This window comes from Eriocheir sinensis, chromosome 16 (assembly GCF_024679095.1).
Source record: "Eriocheir sinensis breed Jianghai 21 chromosome 16, ASM2467909v1, whole genome shotgun sequence".
Taxonomy (NCBI): Eukaryota; Metazoa; Arthropoda; class Malacostraca; order Decapoda; family Varunidae; genus Eriocheir; species Eriocheir sinensis.
Window position 1 is genome coordinate 8483846 of NC_066524.1, and position 18465 is coordinate 8502310.

General features: G+C 42.5%; 1 protein-coding gene across 8 annotated transcripts in view; it reads right to left on the bottom strand.

The window, feature by feature from the left end:
- LOC126999226 (E3 ubiquitin-protein ligase RBBP6-like) overlaps window positions 1-18465 on the bottom strand; it is a 115455-nt gene that overhangs the window by 76833 nt on the left and 20157 nt on the right. For 5 of the 8 annotated variants that reach the window (XM_050861563.1, XM_050861564.1, XM_050861565.1 and 2 more), the window contains exon 3: window positions 7635-7725. The exons of 1 other annotated variant lie outside the window; for it this stretch is intronic. In XM_050861563.1, the coding sequence (XP_050717520.1) occupies window positions 7635-7725 (91 nt within the window). Of the gene's footprint in view, window positions 1-2291; window positions 2517-7634; window positions 7726-18465 lie in introns of those variants that run through there. 2 more of the 8 variants (XM_050861558.1, XM_050861566.1) reach the window with 2 other exon arrangements.

Consider the following 18465-nt stretch of genomic DNA (forward strand, 5'->3'; position numbering starts at 1 on the left):
AAGGTGTTTTTGTAGAAAATTTACTGGCGCACCTGCTGTGAAATCTACGTTTTCTTTCTAGGTTATGCGACATTTGGCTGAAATTCCGGTGATTCCCAAAATTCTAACTTTTACTGGTAACGTACAGAATTTTTTGAAGAAAAGTTACTCATTTTATCACGATGAGTCTGTAAAATATAGTTTATAATCTTTGACCTGGAAATTTACTGCTAGAAGAGCCAAAGTTGCAATAAACTCGAAAATAATATTGCTAAATTTTTGTAGCTTTTCATTCTGGAATGAATTTCATTGAATAAAAGTTATGAAAATCATCAGAGGAACTCAACTGTCAAATCAGATTATGATTTGGACAGACCATTTGGCTGGCATTCCATGACTCCCAAAAAACTCAAACTTCTGCTTCCCACTCCTCTGAACACTCCTGTGAACAAGATATTGGTTAAACTAGAACATCCGTTATATCCAGTGAAGGTGTAAAGACTATGCTCGAGGGAAGGATGGTGGGGGTAAGGTAGGGAGGGAGGTAGATGACACATGACCTTGAACACTCAGGGCAAGAGATATTCCGATCACACTAATACTATTTTGTTTTTATTTTTTTGTTGTTTCCTGGTAAAAACTGTCTGCTAATGTGCACTCTAGTACATACATATACACTAAACCACCTACATATTAAAAATTAAAAATAATAATAATAATAAAAGTCAAATAGGACATCATATTATATACAACATTTAAGAAAACAGGAACATGTGTTATCCGAGACTTTACAGCAGACAAAATAACCGTGTGGATCTATGACATCAACAAGTATGTCATTGTACTTCTGACAGTTGTGTCATTGTACTGAAAGGTTATGAAGATACTCCTACTCAAGGAATTAAAAATCATATCAGTTATGCATCCACTACTATATTCTTTACTTATTATGTTCTGGCAACCTTCATAAGCTCACCTATTGTTAGCCAGAATAGATTACATATATATTTATAGTAAATGACTAACTATAGATGATTTTAAACTGATGATTATGAAACATAGCATCTTTAACTCAACAGTCCTCTAATGGTACCCAGAAGAAAGGAAGCTGATGCCGACGAGGTCTCCATTTGCAGTGCCTGACTCTAAAAGTGAATAATGCACGAGTGAATACTGTATTACCGAGGAAAGGAATAGTTGCCCCACTGCTAAGATGAATCGTGCGACAGCCAATAACATCCATTACTCAGCCTTTCACCACATCTAAACACCTTCATAACTAGCCGGTCTTCCTCGGCATAAACAATGTAATGACTAAACAAAGTGCTTTCCCATACTCTCCTTGGCATTGCTTAAGTTGGAGCAAAGTTCGACCAAATAGCACACACCACCTCAGGTTCAAATTTTATTGGCTAGAACATACAAAACATACAGGGATAAATAATGAAATATATATATATATATATATATGTATATATAAAACATGGCAATGCATAGGACAAATGTAGAGATGGATGACCACTTATTCCATCATTCAATCATACCTCACTGCCTATTGAGGTTTCATAAATACACACAAGGAAACTCTTATCTTAGTGCATGCTGTCTGCTGCTGTAGATGTAGCAGTGACACAGCATTATGGAAATAGTACAGCACCATCTACTTTTGGGGGACAAAAAAAAAAACTCCCAGACTATTTGCTAAACTACAAGTGATAAAACAAATATATGTACAGTTGCCAACAAAAATATTGATTCACTTTACTCTAAATTTAAAATTCAGTAGCCCCTTCCTTAGCAGTCACTAGGAGTAGGAGGGTGAGGGAGAGAGAGGGTGAATGAGCTGTTTGTGGAGCAGAGTGGAGGGAGGTGAGGATGGGAGTGGAGTGTGGAATGAGTAGGGGTGGGAGGGAAGAGAGGAGAGGGAATGGATGAACGGAACAATTTAATTAATGCAAACACAAATGAAAGATTAAAATGGAGATTAGATTGATTTATGGATTGAGGGGAGAGCTGGTAACTCCTTGTTCTCAGAGCACCAGGCTGGTGGCTGGCCTCTGGCAGTCTCTTTGCATATATTCTTCTGTACTTGCTGCACTGTGTCACATGGGTACAAGAAGGGTGGAGGGTGAGGAAGACAAAAGGAAAGAGGGATAAAATGTTAAGGGCAGAGATATGAGTGACTGACCACATGGAAAGGCGGCTGCCAAGTTTCTAGTTCAGAGAAAGGTGGAGCAATGTTCTTGTCCACAACTGTGCATATCATGAGGATGTGTGTGTGGGGCTTCATACCAACCCAATTAATGGTACCAATGTTGCAACCCAAACCACTAGAGTAAGAATGGGAAAGCAAGCAGCAGCACCCGTGTAGGCGCTGCCCGAGCTCTCCGCACCAAGGTTATGTATCCAAGGAACTTAAAGAGTACATGTGTTACCCTGCAGGAGATAAGTAAAGTTGCAAAGGTGATCCAGTCTTACATACGTTCATCAAGTTTGACGGGTTGGAAAGAAGCAGAGCAGTTGATTCCTTGTTGTCCCTGGAAATGAACAAAACAACATCAACACTCTGCATTCCATTTGCTACATCCTTCTCATAGCTTGACATTCACTTCAGAAACCTAGTAACCCATCGCCACAGGTTTCTGAGGCTACTGACAGTGATCTCAACACAGTTTCCTCCTACTATCTCTATGCTAACTTTCAATTCAAAGCTGGATGTTCCCTCTACAAACACGACATTACTTGCTCTCGTGCTCACAACCTTGACTCTTCAAAATCTTCCACCATCTGGCTTAGACTTCATTGTCACTATTACTAAATACATCTCTGCTGTCTATCTCTCACTGAACTCTACCAACTATATAAAATTCTTTGGCTATATAAATTCCAAAGTGGAGCACAACTTGACTCACTCTCCCTTCATCTTAGGAGATTTCAACATTCACCACCAGCTTTGGCTTTCATCCTTTCACTGACCAACCTGGTGAACAAGCCTACAACTTTGCTCTCCTCATTGATCTACAGCAGTTAGTTCAGCACCCTGTACATATCCATGACCACCTTGGAGATACGCCCAACACTCTAGACCTCTTCCCAACCTCTAATCCTTCAGCTTATTCCATCAAACTGTTTTCTCCCTTGGGCTCCTCCAATCACAACCCTATTTCCATTTGTCCTATTGTTCCTGTACAGCCTCTGGACCCATAGAAGAGGTCGTGCTTAAGCTCTGTGGGATGACCTCAGAATGTACTTATGCAATATCCTGTCAAATGATTACTGCTTCCAAGACAGAGACCCCTCTGTGTGTGCCCAGCACATTACTGAGGTGATTGTCCCTGGAATGGAGGCACACATTCCACATACTTTCTCTACCCCTCATGCTAAGAAGCCCTGGTTCAATCACGCTTGTTCTCATGTTATCCGAGATAAAGACAGCTCATAAGAGGTACCTGAGCCTTTTCACTCCTGCTAATCATGATATTTACATTTCTGCCCAGTCACACCAAATTTATTCTTCGACTCACCCAAAATTCTTTCATGAGTAGAAATCGTCACAGCCTTGCTTTCTCTAATTCTCCCAGAGACTTCTGGCACCAAACAAAAAATATCTAACAATTTTACTTCATCGTTCCCACCTCTTCTTAGTCCTGATGGCAGCACAGTTGTCACATCTGTCTCCCATCTGTTCCCTCAAACTTTCTCAGAAAATTCCAGTCACGACAATTCTGGGCACATTCCTTTCTCATCCCCCTTCTGGTTCTACTTTGCCTGTTATTAAAATTCTTATGAATTATGTTTTCTGTGCCCTCTCTGGTCTCCATCCTCAGAGGGCTTATGGGCCTGATGGAGTGCCTATTATTGTCCTTTAAAACCGTGCTTTGGTGCTGACACCCTGCCTGGTCAACTCCTTCATCTCTGCCTTTCAACATCTACCTTTCCTTCCTGCTGGAAGTATGCCTTCATACAGCCTGTGCCTAAGAAGGGTGACCGTTTCAATCCCTCAAACTAACATCCTATAGCGTTCTTGCTTTCTTATCTTTCTAAAGCTTTTAAAATAGTTCTCAAAAGGAACAGGAGCAGCATGTCAACTTCCGACTTCCTCTCTGATCGTCAGTATGGATTCCGCAAGGGGCGTTCCGTTGATGATCATCTTGCCCTCCTAACTGACTCCGGGTCCTCCTCTCTTAGCCACTTCAGGGAAACTTTTGCTGTTGCTTTAGACATCTTAAAAGCTTTTGACAGTCTGGCACAAATGTTTGCCTTCTAAACTACCCTCCAACAGATTCCATCTCTGTAGTCTCATCCCCAGTTTCCTTTCTGGACGATCTATCTCTGCTGTGCTAGACGGTCACTTCTTCCCCTAAACCTATCAACAGTGGTGCCTCGCAGGGCTCTCTTCGATCTCCTATTCTCTTACTGTTGTTCAGTAATGATAGTCTTTCCAAAATAAACTGTCCTGTCCACTCCAATGCTGATGACTTCTTTGCATTACTTAATATTCTTTAATAAAAGACCCTCCCTACAGGAATTACAAGACTCTAGACTGGATACTACAGAATGCTTAACCTCAGATCTTGCTATCATTTCTGAATGGGGCAGGAGGAACTTGGTGTCCTTAAAAATGCTTCAAAGCTCATTTCTCCACCTGTCAACTCAACACAATCTTCCATACTCCTATCCCCTATTCTGTGACAACTCAGTTGTCCCCTTCTTCTACAACAAACATTCTTTGTCTACCCTTAACTCAAAATTTGAACTGGAAACTTCAAATCTCATCTCTTGCTGAATCAGCTTCCTTGAGGTTAGACGTTCTGTATTGTCTCCACCAAATCTTTTCCCCCTTAGAGATGCTCTCCATATACAGGGGCCTTGTCTGCCCTCATATGGAGTTTGCATTCATGTGAGGGGGACATCTACATACACAGCTCTGCTAGACAGTGGAGTCAAAGGTTCTGATAATGTCTCATCAACTCCCCTCTTATCGGCAGTCATCTACCTCTTAAATTTTGCCGCAATGTTGTACTTCAATCATCATTCATCATTGTCGTTTAACGTCCAAATTTTCCCATTAAAGATATGGTTGAACGGGCGATGACTATTTTCCACATCTCCCGATCTTGTGCCATATCTTCCTCTATCTCCATCACACACCCACTCCACTTTTTCCTAGGCCTTCCTGCCGCCGTCCCCCAACTCTCACCCCCTCCACCTCCCTCAGCATCCCCTCCCCCTCTCTTTTCACATGTCCAAACCATCTTTGTCTTCTCTTCCTCAGCTCAACGTAAATTTCCTCAACCCCACACTTCTCGGCTACTTCATTGCTAGACTTCCCGTCCTGCCACCCACTCCTTCCATGTATTTCAGCATCCTGCGATCACAGCTGCGTATAACGTGCATCAGTCTGCTCGTCAGTGCCCATGTTTCTGTTCCGTACAAGAGAGAGAAAAACTGACACAGGCTTTGTATACACTTCCTCTGCTCCTTAATCTTATGCTGCGGTTCACTAATAGACTGGCCATTTCTCGCCACCTTCTCCATGCAACTGCCACTCTTGCTGTCACTGTTCTCTCCACTCCCGCGTCACAGTCCAACACATATCCCAAATAGCAGAATTTTTGTACCTCCACCAACACACCTCCACCTTGGACACACAAAGTCCCACGGTGGTGGGGGCAAGCAGTGTCCATCATATGAAGGAAAGGCTGGATGAATGTAGATATGGAGACAGGACTATTAGAGCTTAAGCTCAGGCCCTGTAGACTACAAATAGGTAAATACCCTTCGCAAATTTCTAAGCCCCGAGCATCGCCGATGACACCACTTGTTACACTCTGAACACAATAATTTGTTGTACTTCTATCTTCTATCAATTCTTTAGCACTAACTGCTTTTCTGAACTTGCTAGCTGCATGTCTGCCCCCCTACCACAGCCCTGCTGCACACAACTTCTTACTCTTGCTCATCCCTATTCAATCCAAATCCCTTTGCAAGAGTTAACCTGTATTTTCATTCTTTTAGCCCTTCTGCTGGTAAACTCTGGAACAGCCTTCCTCCATCTGTATTTCCTCCAGTCTCTGACTTGACCTCTTTAAAGAGGAGAGTATCAAGACACCTCTCCTTCCAAAATTGACCTCTTCTAGCTTTTTATTCTTTTTCTTTTACTGAAGCAGCACCTAGTGGGCTCTTTTGTTGTTTTTAGTTTTTGCCTTTAAGCTGCCTCCCTTGCTGTAAAAGGAATGATGGGAAAACTAAAACCCAAGCCGTGCACTGCTGGGTGAATAGCTACTGCAATGTAAAGGAACCACAGGGCTGATCTGGTCACAGGTGGAGTAGAGCTGTTAGTGTATTTCCAAACATTTTATATTGTAAATTGTTCACTGAGATCAGACCCATGGCAGAAAGCAATGGAGCCTTTGCTACAACAGTCTCCCTTTCAAGACGATGACGCCTACGGAGGCTTCATGAAGCCAATAGCATATCGATGGCGCCTCGTAGGCGTCATATTTCTATTCTGTTTCTTCTTCTATTGAGTTGTCCCGTACTTTGTGTTGGTTACTAGGTAAAGACGCCGTATGCTGTCCTTGAAATCCTATTGCTCCTCCCACCATCCTTGTTCCCACCAATCACAAAAAAAATTAGTTACAGTATGCACCGCCTTCTTCCCGCCTTGTGTCTAAAATTAGGAAGTCTCTCTCTCTCTCTCTCTCTCTCTCTCTCTCTCTCTCTCTCTCTCTCTCTCTCAGACACCGAGGCGCCGACCAACGTTGCCAGATTGTCGTACTAGGCCTTCTGTCTGCCAATTTCCGACCCAAAAATCTGCCTCCTCGACCCGAATAACTGCCTTCATATACAGTTATCATTAGAATGGTTAACTATTGGTGTGTTTTGGCAATAGTTATGGCTCAGAAACCGTAAATCTGAGGCTCTGAGTATGATAATCTGGCAACGGTGGCGCCGACACCATCACATCTCGCCCACCTCTCTCTCTCTCTCTCTCTCTCTCTCTCTCTCTCTCTCTCTCTCTCTCTCTCTCTCTCTCTCTCTCTCTCTCTCTCTCTCTCTCTCTCTCTCTCTCTCTCTCTCGCTGATAATTTCTCGACATTCTTCCTCCTCTACACAATCATCTGCTTTCTCTATTTCTTTCCCCCTTGCCCCTTTCTCCCCTTTCTTTATTTCATTTTTTTTTCGCTTAGTTAATGATTTAGATAATACAAGTCCAGGAATACACCCCCTTTATTCCATTAAACCTCTGGCTCATTATACTGATCATTTTGCTCCTTCAAGCATGTAATCCAATCATTAAGCAGGGATACCTGTAGTAATGAAGAGGGCAGTGGAGAAGGCCCATACCATTTAACCCAGTAACTGTGGGGATCATGTTTCTTAAAGGCTCCTCTAAGCGAATTAATGAGAAAAAAATTATCACTCACGCAAATCATTATATAACACATATCAATGCATTTCTGATCAGTTTATGCATCCTCTATTTTTGGGGGGTTTGTGTCAGGGCAAAAATTTGGCCCGTCGCTGCTACCGCGTTAACTTGGGACAATACTGCTGTGAAGTACTACCTTTCTGGGGGGGCTTGACTGAATCTCTCTCTCTCTCTCTCTCTCTCTCTCTCTCTCTCTCTCTCTCTCTCTCTCTGTACTCACCATGGTTTCTTCATCTGGGCAGGGTCGATGGGCACTCTGGCGACGATGAGGGACGAGTTCTTAGGAATCAGGGTCTTGTCATTGGTGTACACTGGAATGGGAATATAACTCAAATTCCTTTTCACGATCTCATCAAAGGTGCAAACTCCACTCTACTTGCTTTCCTCTCTCCCATGGTTTACACTCATTTAAAAAGAAAGTATCAAGACATCAATGGAACTATTGTATTTGCTGGCATTGAAGATGCAGTTTTTTTTTCTAAAAATACGACAAAACCTGAGCATGCATCTTGGATACCAAATGTTGCATTAGCTGTATGCATAACCTTGGCCTACAAGAAATGTACAGATAAGATATTCTTGCTGCTATTGTTTTTGACAGTCTAACAGAACCTACTCGCCCTGGCAGTCTCGTGTGACAAGGAAACTCTCTTGGCAGCCACTGTTGGTTGTTTTGGTGTTGGTAACGGTCTTGGTGTGGGAATTGGTGACTCCAAGGTGTCCTTTGTATTGTATATTTGTGTGGTTTGTCCAGAGGCGTTCCTAGAGTATTTGGTACCCAGGGCGAAGCATAATTTTGCACCCCCCTCCCAAGGTGTGTGTGTGTGTGTGTGTGTGTGTATATATATATATATATATATATATATATATATATATAATATATATATATATATATATATATATATATATATATATATATACAGTCCCTCAAATAGTACGGTTTCCAATAGCACGGTTTCGGTTTTATATGGATTGTCATGGAAGAATTTTTTTATGATTTTTAAATTTCCTGTTCGTCGCACCAAGTAGCCATGGCGTGAGTGGCAACACTGTTCTACCAAAACACCTGCTGAAGACACCCCAAAGCGTTCGAGAAAGGTGTTCACCTTGCAGAAGAATTCAGATTTAGGAGAAGTTACATTTTGGGATGAGTTACGTTGTGGTAGGGAGAGCATATCACGAGAAAGTGAGCAGTGTTTGCTGTATTTATCATAGTGTAAAAGAAATTCTTGCCGCAGTATTATAACTGCCAGTGCTCCAAAAGTGCTGCAAGAGTAAAGATAAAGGCCGTCCTTTTACTTAGCTTCATCGTTGCTATGGTAACGGCATCTCACTTGCAGCAAAATGGGGTACGCTGATCTTCCTGATGCAATGGCAGCACTTATGTGTTTGTTTGGGCCATATTTGCTGATGGCGTCATCACAGCACAGAGGTGTTCCACCTCTCAAAGCCGGGAGCAGAGCGGACGTGCGAGTTAACCTTTCGTGCTGCAGCGTAACGCATTTGAGACGTAACGAGAGTACCAATTCCCTCTCTCAAACACAGCCCAGGAGTGTTTCTAGGGGGGGACACTAATTTTATACGGATTTTCGAATAGTACGGGGCTCCTGAGTCCCTAACCCCCGTACTATTTGAGGGACGACTGTATATATACACAATCGTGCCAAATATATTCTTCGATTTACCAAAACATCTTTCATAAATAGAAAATGTCAAAACCTTGCTTTTCCTAATTCTTCCCGTGACTTCTGGCACCTAGCCAAAAATATCTTCTCCAATTTCACTTCTTCATCTTCCCTACTCTCCTTAACCTGACAGCAGCACCGCCATCTCATCTATCTCTTAGGCTGAACTCTTCTCTCAAAATTTCTGTAAAAACTCCACTCTGGACGATTCTGGGCATATTCCTCCTACTCATCCCCCCTCTGACTCCTTTATGCCTGTTATTAAGATTCTTATGAGTGATGTTTTCTATGCCCTCTCTGACATCAACTCTCAGAAGGCTTATGGACCTGATGGAGTGCCTCCTATTGTACTACTTAAAAACTGTGCCTCCGTGCTGACACCCTGCCTGGACAAACTCTTTCGCCTCTGCCTATCAACATCTACCTTTCCTTCCTGCTGGAAGTATGCCTTCATACAGCCTGTGCCTAAGAAGGGTGACCGTTCCAATCCCTCAAACTACTGCCCAATAGCTTTATTTTCCTGCCTATCTACAGCTTTTGAATCAATCCTTAACCGGAAGTTTCATAAGCGCCTATCCACTTCTGACCTTCTATCTGATCGCCAGTACGGGTTCTGCAAGGGGCATTCTACTGGCGATCTTCTTGCTCTCTTAACTGATTCTTGGTCATCCTCTCTTGGCCGTTTAGGTGAAAATTTCTCATTTGCGCTAGACATATTGAAAGCCTTCGATAGAGTCTGGCACAAGTCTTTGCTTTCTAAACTGCCCTCTTTCGGATTCTATCCCTCTCTCTGTTCCTTTATCTCCAGTTTCCTTTCCGGCCGTTCTATCTCTGCTGTGGTAGACGGTCACTGTTCTTCCCCTAAACCTAACCTATCAACAGTGGTGTCCCACAGGGCTCTGTCCTATCACCCACTGTCTTCCTGTTATTCATCAATGATCTTCTTTCCATAACAAACTGTCCTGTCCACTCATACTCTGATGACTCTACTCTGCATTATTCAATCACCCACTGTCTTCCTGTTATTCATCAATGATCTTTCCATAACAAACTGTCCTGTCCACTCATACTCTGATGACTCTACTCTGCATTATTCAACTTCTTTAAACAGAAGACCCTCTCTACCAGAATTAAAAGACTCCAGACTGGAGGCTGCAAAACGCTTAACCTCAGACCTTGCTATCATTTCCGATTGGGGTAAAAGGAACCTTGTGCCCTTCAGTGCCTCAAAAACCCAGTTTCTCCACCTATCAACTTGACACAATCTTTCAAACACCTATCCCCTATTCTTCGACAACACCCAACTGTCACTTTCTTCAACACTACATATCCTCGGTCTATCTTTAGCTCAAAATCTCAACTGAAACTTCACATCTCCTCTCTTACTAAATCAGCTTCATCGAGATTGGCCGTTCTGTATCATCTCCACCAGTTCTTCTCCCCCGCACAGATGCTTTCCACATACAGGGGCCTTGTCCGCCCTCATATGGAGTATGCATCTCACGTGTGGGGGGCTCCACTCACACAGCTCTTCTGGACTGAGTGGAGTCTAAGGCTCTTCGTCTCATCAGCTCTCCTTCTCTTACTGACACTACCTCTCAAATTCCACTGCCATGTTGCTTCTTTATCTATCTTCTATCAATATTTTCATGCTGACTGCTCTTCTGAACTTCCTAACTGCATGCCTCCCCCCCTCCCGCGGCGCCGCTGCACACGACTTTCTACTCATGCTCATCCCTATACTGTCCAAACCCCTTATGCAAGAATTAACCAGCATTTCCATTCTTTCATCCCCTTCACTGGTAAACTCTGGAACAGTCTTCCTTTGTCTGACTTGACCTCTTTCAAGAAGAGTGTATCAAGACACCTCTCCATCCGAAATTGACCTATCTTTGGCTTCTATACTTTTACTTTTGTGAGAGCACCGAGTAGGGCCTTTTATGTACTCTTTTGTTGCCCTTGATGTAATATATATATATATATATATATATATATATATATATATATATATATATATATATATATATATATATATATATATATATATATATATATATATATATATATATATATATATATATATATATATATATAATAGAAAATAATTAATAATAAATAAAATAATAAATAATAAATAATAAATAATAATAGATAAATAATAATAGATAAATAATAAATAATAGATAATAATAAATAATTAATAAATAAATAATAAATAAAATTATAAATAATAGATAATAATAAATAAAACAGGCAGGCAGCGGCGGCAGGGCTGCACCGCATGCGGCAGGAACGAAGATTCGTGAGCAGCAGGCGTGGCCGTGACGCTTGTAACGGCGCACATTTATGTGCACAGTGCAGACACCTAAGTCGCAATTTGCGTAAGACACTCATATAATGAAGGGTTAATGTTGATGCTGCTATATCAGGCGCAGCTACGCATGTTAGGGCACTGCTTAGGGTCTGCTACATGGTGCAACTTTTGTTGCAGGCTGGGTAGGCACGAGGGTAAAGTAGCCCGTGCTTACCCCTGAGGCCTTCCATGTTCAAATGCGTGCTCCCTCACTAGACTTTTGCCGCTCGTGGGTGGGAAGCATCAGGCTCACGAAGTTATTTAGTGGGGGAAGGGAGTAAGTACTTCCAAGAAAATTAAAAGGGGACGTCGTGAAAAAAAGTTTGGGAGCCACCTGACATTTTCACACCGAGGTGCATCCTGTACCTGTATAACCAGAAAAGTGTAGATTCAAAAGTCTTGCTTAAAAACTTGACATGATGATAAACACTAATACGTACACACGGCACACGCGGCCAGACAGCCATGCCTTGCAGCGTCACAGCCTCATACTAACAAACTTTTAAGGTTCCTTCACCCTGCTGTTTGTCACAGTACTAGTGTGGTGCCGCAAGCCATGTTTGTCCTGAGCCTCTACTGTCATGTTCTGGTGTGTTATGTACACATTTTACCCCACACGTCACCGCCATAACCAAGCACACGGCAAACACACACCGCCACAAAGCACAGCCCTCGCCTACATCCTGCCGGCCCCTGTGCACACAGCCCCCAGCAGTCCTGTATCTTAAGATCTATGTACTAAAAGGTTGCCAAAAAATGACTCTTATACCTTACAGCAGCAGGCGTTCACAATTACAGCCTCCAGTCACCAGTGTGCACGGTGCAGCACTCAGCAGGCCTCTATGGCATGGCGCGGCATACTGACTTGCTACATGCCTATTATTTTACATATATATATTCATGGTTTTGAATGCCCTCCCTTAACCCTTAAGGTACGGGTGGTGATATATTTCTCTGGATGGTGTGCACGGGGAAAATTTAGGCATTTAAAAGAGGTGGAAATGGTGTCTTTCTTCTTTGCAATAATTGTATATTCATGTAGTATATATGGTGGTGTAACAAAACTTCTCTCCTAATAATAATAATAAAAAAATGACAGCCGAAAATATTGCACATTTTCTCGTGGCCGTGACGCGTCGCGTGAAAGCGTGCTTTCACTCTCTCTCTCTCTCTCTCTCTCTCTCTCCTACTTGCTGCTCCCTCCTCTGTCAATGTCACTACCATAGCAGTCATCACAGTCACTGTCACTTTGATTCGCCCGTGCTCTACCTCAGCCCGGAGAAGAGGAACTGCTTGACGTGTCACGAGACATGACAGATGTATTCTGAACAAAATTGGAAAATGATCTGTGGCCTTCGGTAGGCTGCGCGCTGGAGACGAATGAGAGTGTGTATGGATGCCAGATGCCTCCACCATTCTTCTGAGTCAAGAACTGGCGGTATATTTGAAACGTAGGGAGCGTAGAGTGTGATGATTATATATATGATCCCCGTACGGGTGGGGCGTGTGGTAGTGCACTTATATATATGATCGCCGTAATCTAAGGGTTAATTTATTAGGCTATTATTATTATTATATTATCCCCATACATCACTTACTATTCCAGCCAGACAAATTCAGAGACAACCACTGAAAAGCAGAAAACAAACTGGCTGACAATAATTATTGTTATTATCACCCTTATTATTATAATTCTTCTTCAGTTTTTCTTCTTATTATTATTATTATTGTTCTTATTATTATATATCTGCATGATACTTGTCACTTAACGATGATTTTGGTGTTCTACATGAAATGATAATAATAATTAAGATAATAATAATAATAATAATAATAAGTTATTATTATTATGATAATAATACAGAAGCATGCAACGAAGATGTTTCCATGACGAGCTTGTTTTGTTTCTGTCATGCACTTAGGCATCTCCCCTCTCACCTACCTACGATACCGTTCAGCGAGATTCATGCTACAACAAACACTTAGGCGTCTCCCCTCTCACCTACCTACGATACCGTTCAGCGAGATTCATGCTACAACAAACACTTAGGCATCTCCCCTCTCACCTACCTACGATACCGTTCAGCGAGATTCATGCTACAACAAACACTTAGGCATCTCCCCTCTCACCTACCTACGATACCGTTCAGCGAGATTCATGCTACAACAAACACTTAGGTGTCTCCCCTCTCACCTACCTACGATATCTGGGGGGCGCGGGCCCGGGGGTCTTGTCTCCTTGTGGGGTTCCCCCCACACACTTCTACAAATGAGTATGGCAACAAATGGGGACTCCCAAATAGACCATTTGGGGGGGCAGCAGGCCCCTTTGTTGGGGGTCATTTTATATGACCCCAACACCCCAGTCCTTAGCTACGTCACTGAATTCAGCCATTAGACTTGAGCCTGTATCGTGGCACCCCCCTCAAGCTGTCACCCGGGGGGGACCGCCCCCCCCACCCCCCTTTACTGTGCCACTGGGTTTGTCACGTTCATGTGGTAATAAAAAATTGTAATAAAACCAGTAATCCAAACAGTATATTCTAATGGTAGTGTGAGATTTAAGCACACACTCCCTCTACTAGTCTTGGTCTTGGTCACTGGCCAGGCACCGCTAGTCAAGATAAAGGCTCATCAGTAGTAAACACACCTCCAGAGCTTACAGGTCACCTTCAATATACGGCTGTTCTTTCAGTATGGTATGTGTGTTGCGTATACAGGTAATCCTCCAGTTACAGAGCACTTTGGGACAGCCAGGCCAGTCGTAAGTTGAATCAATCATGAGCCAAAATTTACATTGAAAAATAAAATAAAATACAGGTAATACTCGAGTTATGACATGCGACTTACAACCTCTTGCCCTTATGACCAGGCCAATAATAGTAATATTTGGTTAAGTAACGAGTTGAGATAATATCCCACCGTGGGTAGAGCAGCTGTTTGTACACGAGCTCCCACACTTCCCCTCCCACCCCCACCCCAGTGCCCTCCTCAGTCCTCATGCACTGGCAGGAGGAGGGAAGGGTGAGTGGGCTGGGGTGGCCCACCCATGCTTCTTCCCTCAGTTGCCCTTGAAACTCACGTTGTAAGTACTACTCATGCTGCAGTCACTATAGTCTGTTTCATTCCGTCTGTCCACCAACAAAGCGGAAATTTTGATAGATGTGGCACCTGCACATTCCTAGTTTGTGTATGCGTGACAATCATCTGTTGTGATAGACATTCAAGCTTATTTTTCAATAACTTATTTGAATGTTTATGTATACAAAAAACAACTTTCGTTTGCATCGATAATCTAACATACAAGCACACGAAAAGACAAGATTGTATCAAATAACATAGCGGCACATCATGCTCAAACGATCTGTGGTTTTTCAAATTCTTTGATTGATAGCTCATTTCAGGTATATTAAAAGACATCTGGCTCTGTAAGTGCAAATAAAGGGTAGGGCTATCTTAATAATTTACTGCATGTAAATAACGATTAATAACATAAATAACATTAAAGAGTATAATTGTTGAATGCAATGCTAGGCTATTTCAAATATTAGGCTACCCATGTTATTTACATGCAACATGTCAAAATTCCTTATTAGACACTTAAGAGAGTCGTATGTCACTTAATTTATGTAGCCTATACCTGACTGAGATGAAATATGAGTATCTGAAAGGCTATACACTACCCTCTCGAGTTTCGCGCTTGCTTTGTTCCGAAGGTATAGCGCTAAACTCGAGGATCGCGAAACTTGAGGTATTGAAAACACTGAAAAAGCGCTTATCTGTTCCGACCCGCGAAGATTTTTATTTATTTTTTTATTTTTTATTTTTTTTTACATTTGGGCTATGGCGCCGGTAGACTATCCATCTAGGCCAGATGGTCGGCCCCGAGCCCGTCATGGCGCAGGCAACTGTTTATAGTGGCGCTATTATAATTGGCTCATGCTACCCCCCGGAGCTCATTTTTCTCCTTCTTTACTGTATCCTTTGTTATCTCAAAATACATACCTTGGAAAAAGGAATAAAACAGGAAGAGAGAACAGGTCATTTTAAAGCCACAGATGAAGCCTTACAATTGGCTGAGCTCTGAAAACACACTTGTGATTCGCTGGGAGTCTGATGACGTCATTGATGTCGTTCACCCGGCCAGCGGCCTCGCTGCCTTGGGGCAGTGTCACACTAGCCGTTTTCCTCTAACTGTTGCGGCTACTGGCAACGCCCGTGCGCCCATCCGGGAGCGAGTTGTCGGTTGTCCATAACCTGGTGTCACACTGGGCCTTTTTCTTCCCACCACGTTGGCGGCAGCTTGGGCGTCACACACGGCCAAGGTCGGTTGCCCATATCCACATCCACAATGTAAACAAAGCACTTGCCCTGAATCGACAAGTTATGGATTTGTTGCTGCAGTGAAATGGCAGAAAGAAGCTATTGTGGGTCTGCCGTGTCTGTGGTTCCTCCGTGCCAGTTCTCATTGTCACCATTGCGCGTGAGAGGCCAACCCACCCATCTAGACTCCGACCACATAAACACGTGGATCGAGTAACAACAAAGACACACTCACACATGCACGCACACACCAGACTCATCATGAACCATGGCAGATGTTTTTCACAAACAAAAATGGCTACGCCATTTCCTAGAGTGTTAGAACTTATTTGGTGAGTGGTTCATTCAAACCAAACATACCCAATGGCAAGAAGAGAGCAGTGTTAAACACGACTACTCTCTTCTTACCAAGAGCTAGGTTTGGTTCATGTGAGCCACTCACCAAATACAATTCTAACACACTCAAGAAATGGTGAAGTCGTTTCTGTTGGTCAAACATCTGCAATGGTTCCTAATGAGTCTTTTGTGTGTGTGTGTGTGTGTGTTTGTTGTTATTCGATCCATGTGTTTATGTGATTGAGTCAAGATGGGTGGATTGGCCGTGCACGCGCAATGGTGACAATGAGAACTGGCATAGAGGAACCACAGGCATGCCACACCCACAACTGTTTCTTCCTTCCATTTAACTGCAGCAACAAGTCCATAACGTGGGTAATGGCAGCACAAGCCGCAACAGCCCTTACTTTAGCAGACGATGTCATGTTGATACGGGGCAAGTGCTTTGTTTACGTTGTGGATGTGAATACGGGCAACCGACCTTGGATGTGTGTGATGCACACCAGGAATAGTTGGAGTTGCCGGTTGCCCCTGCCGCCAACGCATTAATTGGGAAGAAAAATGCCCTGTGTGACACCAGCTTACGGATAACCGTGAACTCGCTCCTGGTTGGGCGTACGGGCGTTGACCGTAGCCCCAATGGTTGGACGAAAACGGCCATTGTGACACCACCTTAAGGCAGTGAAGCCGCTGATAGTGAGCGTCGGCGGTGATGTCATCGGACTCCTAGCGAATCACAAGAGTGTTTTCAGAACTGTCAGCCAATCGTAAGGCAGCTACCTTCAACTGCGGCTTCAAAATGACCCATTCCCTCTCTCTCTCTCTCTCTCTCTCTTGCCATAGCCACAATGTTTGGAGGAAAACATCCAGTGATACGACCTTTAAAGGTAGCGTGCGTGACGCCGATGGTAAGTAGACGTGACCTGTACGTGTCAAAGCAGCGCAAAACTCGGGGTGATAATGTGCGAAAGTCGGGATGGTAAGAATTTAGGACTAACCGCGAAACTCGTGGATCGCGAAACTCGGATAGCGCGAAACTCGAGAAGGTACTGTAGATCATTCGAGCATGATGAGAATATACTGTTTGATAAACAAGTTGTTCCTTCGGGTGCTTATATGGTAATTATCGATGAAAATCTTCTGTGTGCAGTTCATATATGATGGCTTGAGGGTTTTTTGTATACACAAACATTTAAATATATCAATGAAAATATAAAGTTGATATTCACGCAATCACGAACTCATAATGCGCAGGTGCCACATCTACATTCGCGAATGGCCAGACGGAATGAAATGGACTATAGTCACTACTCTACCAATTTATAGGCCTACAGTCTGCTATACAAGCATGCTGCTAGAGGACAGTTCTTTTCAGAAATAGTATTTTATGCTCAGGACCTCAAGTTTGGAATTCTTTGCCAGTAGAAATAAAAAATCTCCTTAATAGTAATAATTTCTCTCTATTTAAAAAGTCAGTAAAAACACACTTATTTGCAATCCAAAACAATCACGGTTAAAATTATAATTTATTCCTGAAACATGAACACAAATTTACATTATTAAATCTAATCAGTGAATTGCATAGTACTATTGTCCATATTATTTTTATTATTGTTATTATTATTATTATTATTATTATTATTATTATTATTATTATTATTATTATTATTGTTATTATTATTATTATTGTTGATGCTGTTGTAGTTGTTATTATAGTTAACATTTTAGATATAACTATTATAACTTCATCTGGTATTATAGTTAATGTTGTTATTTATTGTATATTTGTATTTAGCTTTATGGTTGGGAGCTATCTGCAACCTTTAGAAATATTATTAATAGTGCAATGAAATAAATAAACAGTCTGTCGGGAAGCTTGACTTGACAGGCTAGATTCGTGCCAGAATTATAATTATATTTATATGTATATATCAATGTGTGTATATTATGGCAATAAACATTACTTACTTACTTACTACTATTATCTAGCACACGCTAGCTGGCTAGTACGTGAACTGACCAGAGTGGAGTGAGTCTACCTAGTTATCTTCACTGTTTATGAGTCTTTGCTGCATTTGGTTGATCCACAAGCCTCCACAACTCTCCACGAGAGGTGGGGGAGTGAGCAAAACCAGACAGTTGATCAGCTGATTGCAACCAAAATGGCATCCCACAACAACAGCTCCTTCACAATGTTCCCGCAGCAGCCATTATAGGCAACCGTTTACCAGAAACAACAATCATAGTTGAAGGACACATTCACAGAGGGTAGGAATGGCCACTCATAACTATAGTGCCCCCCCCCCTCCCCCCCCACACACACACACACAACCCCCTGCACAATGACTTGATGG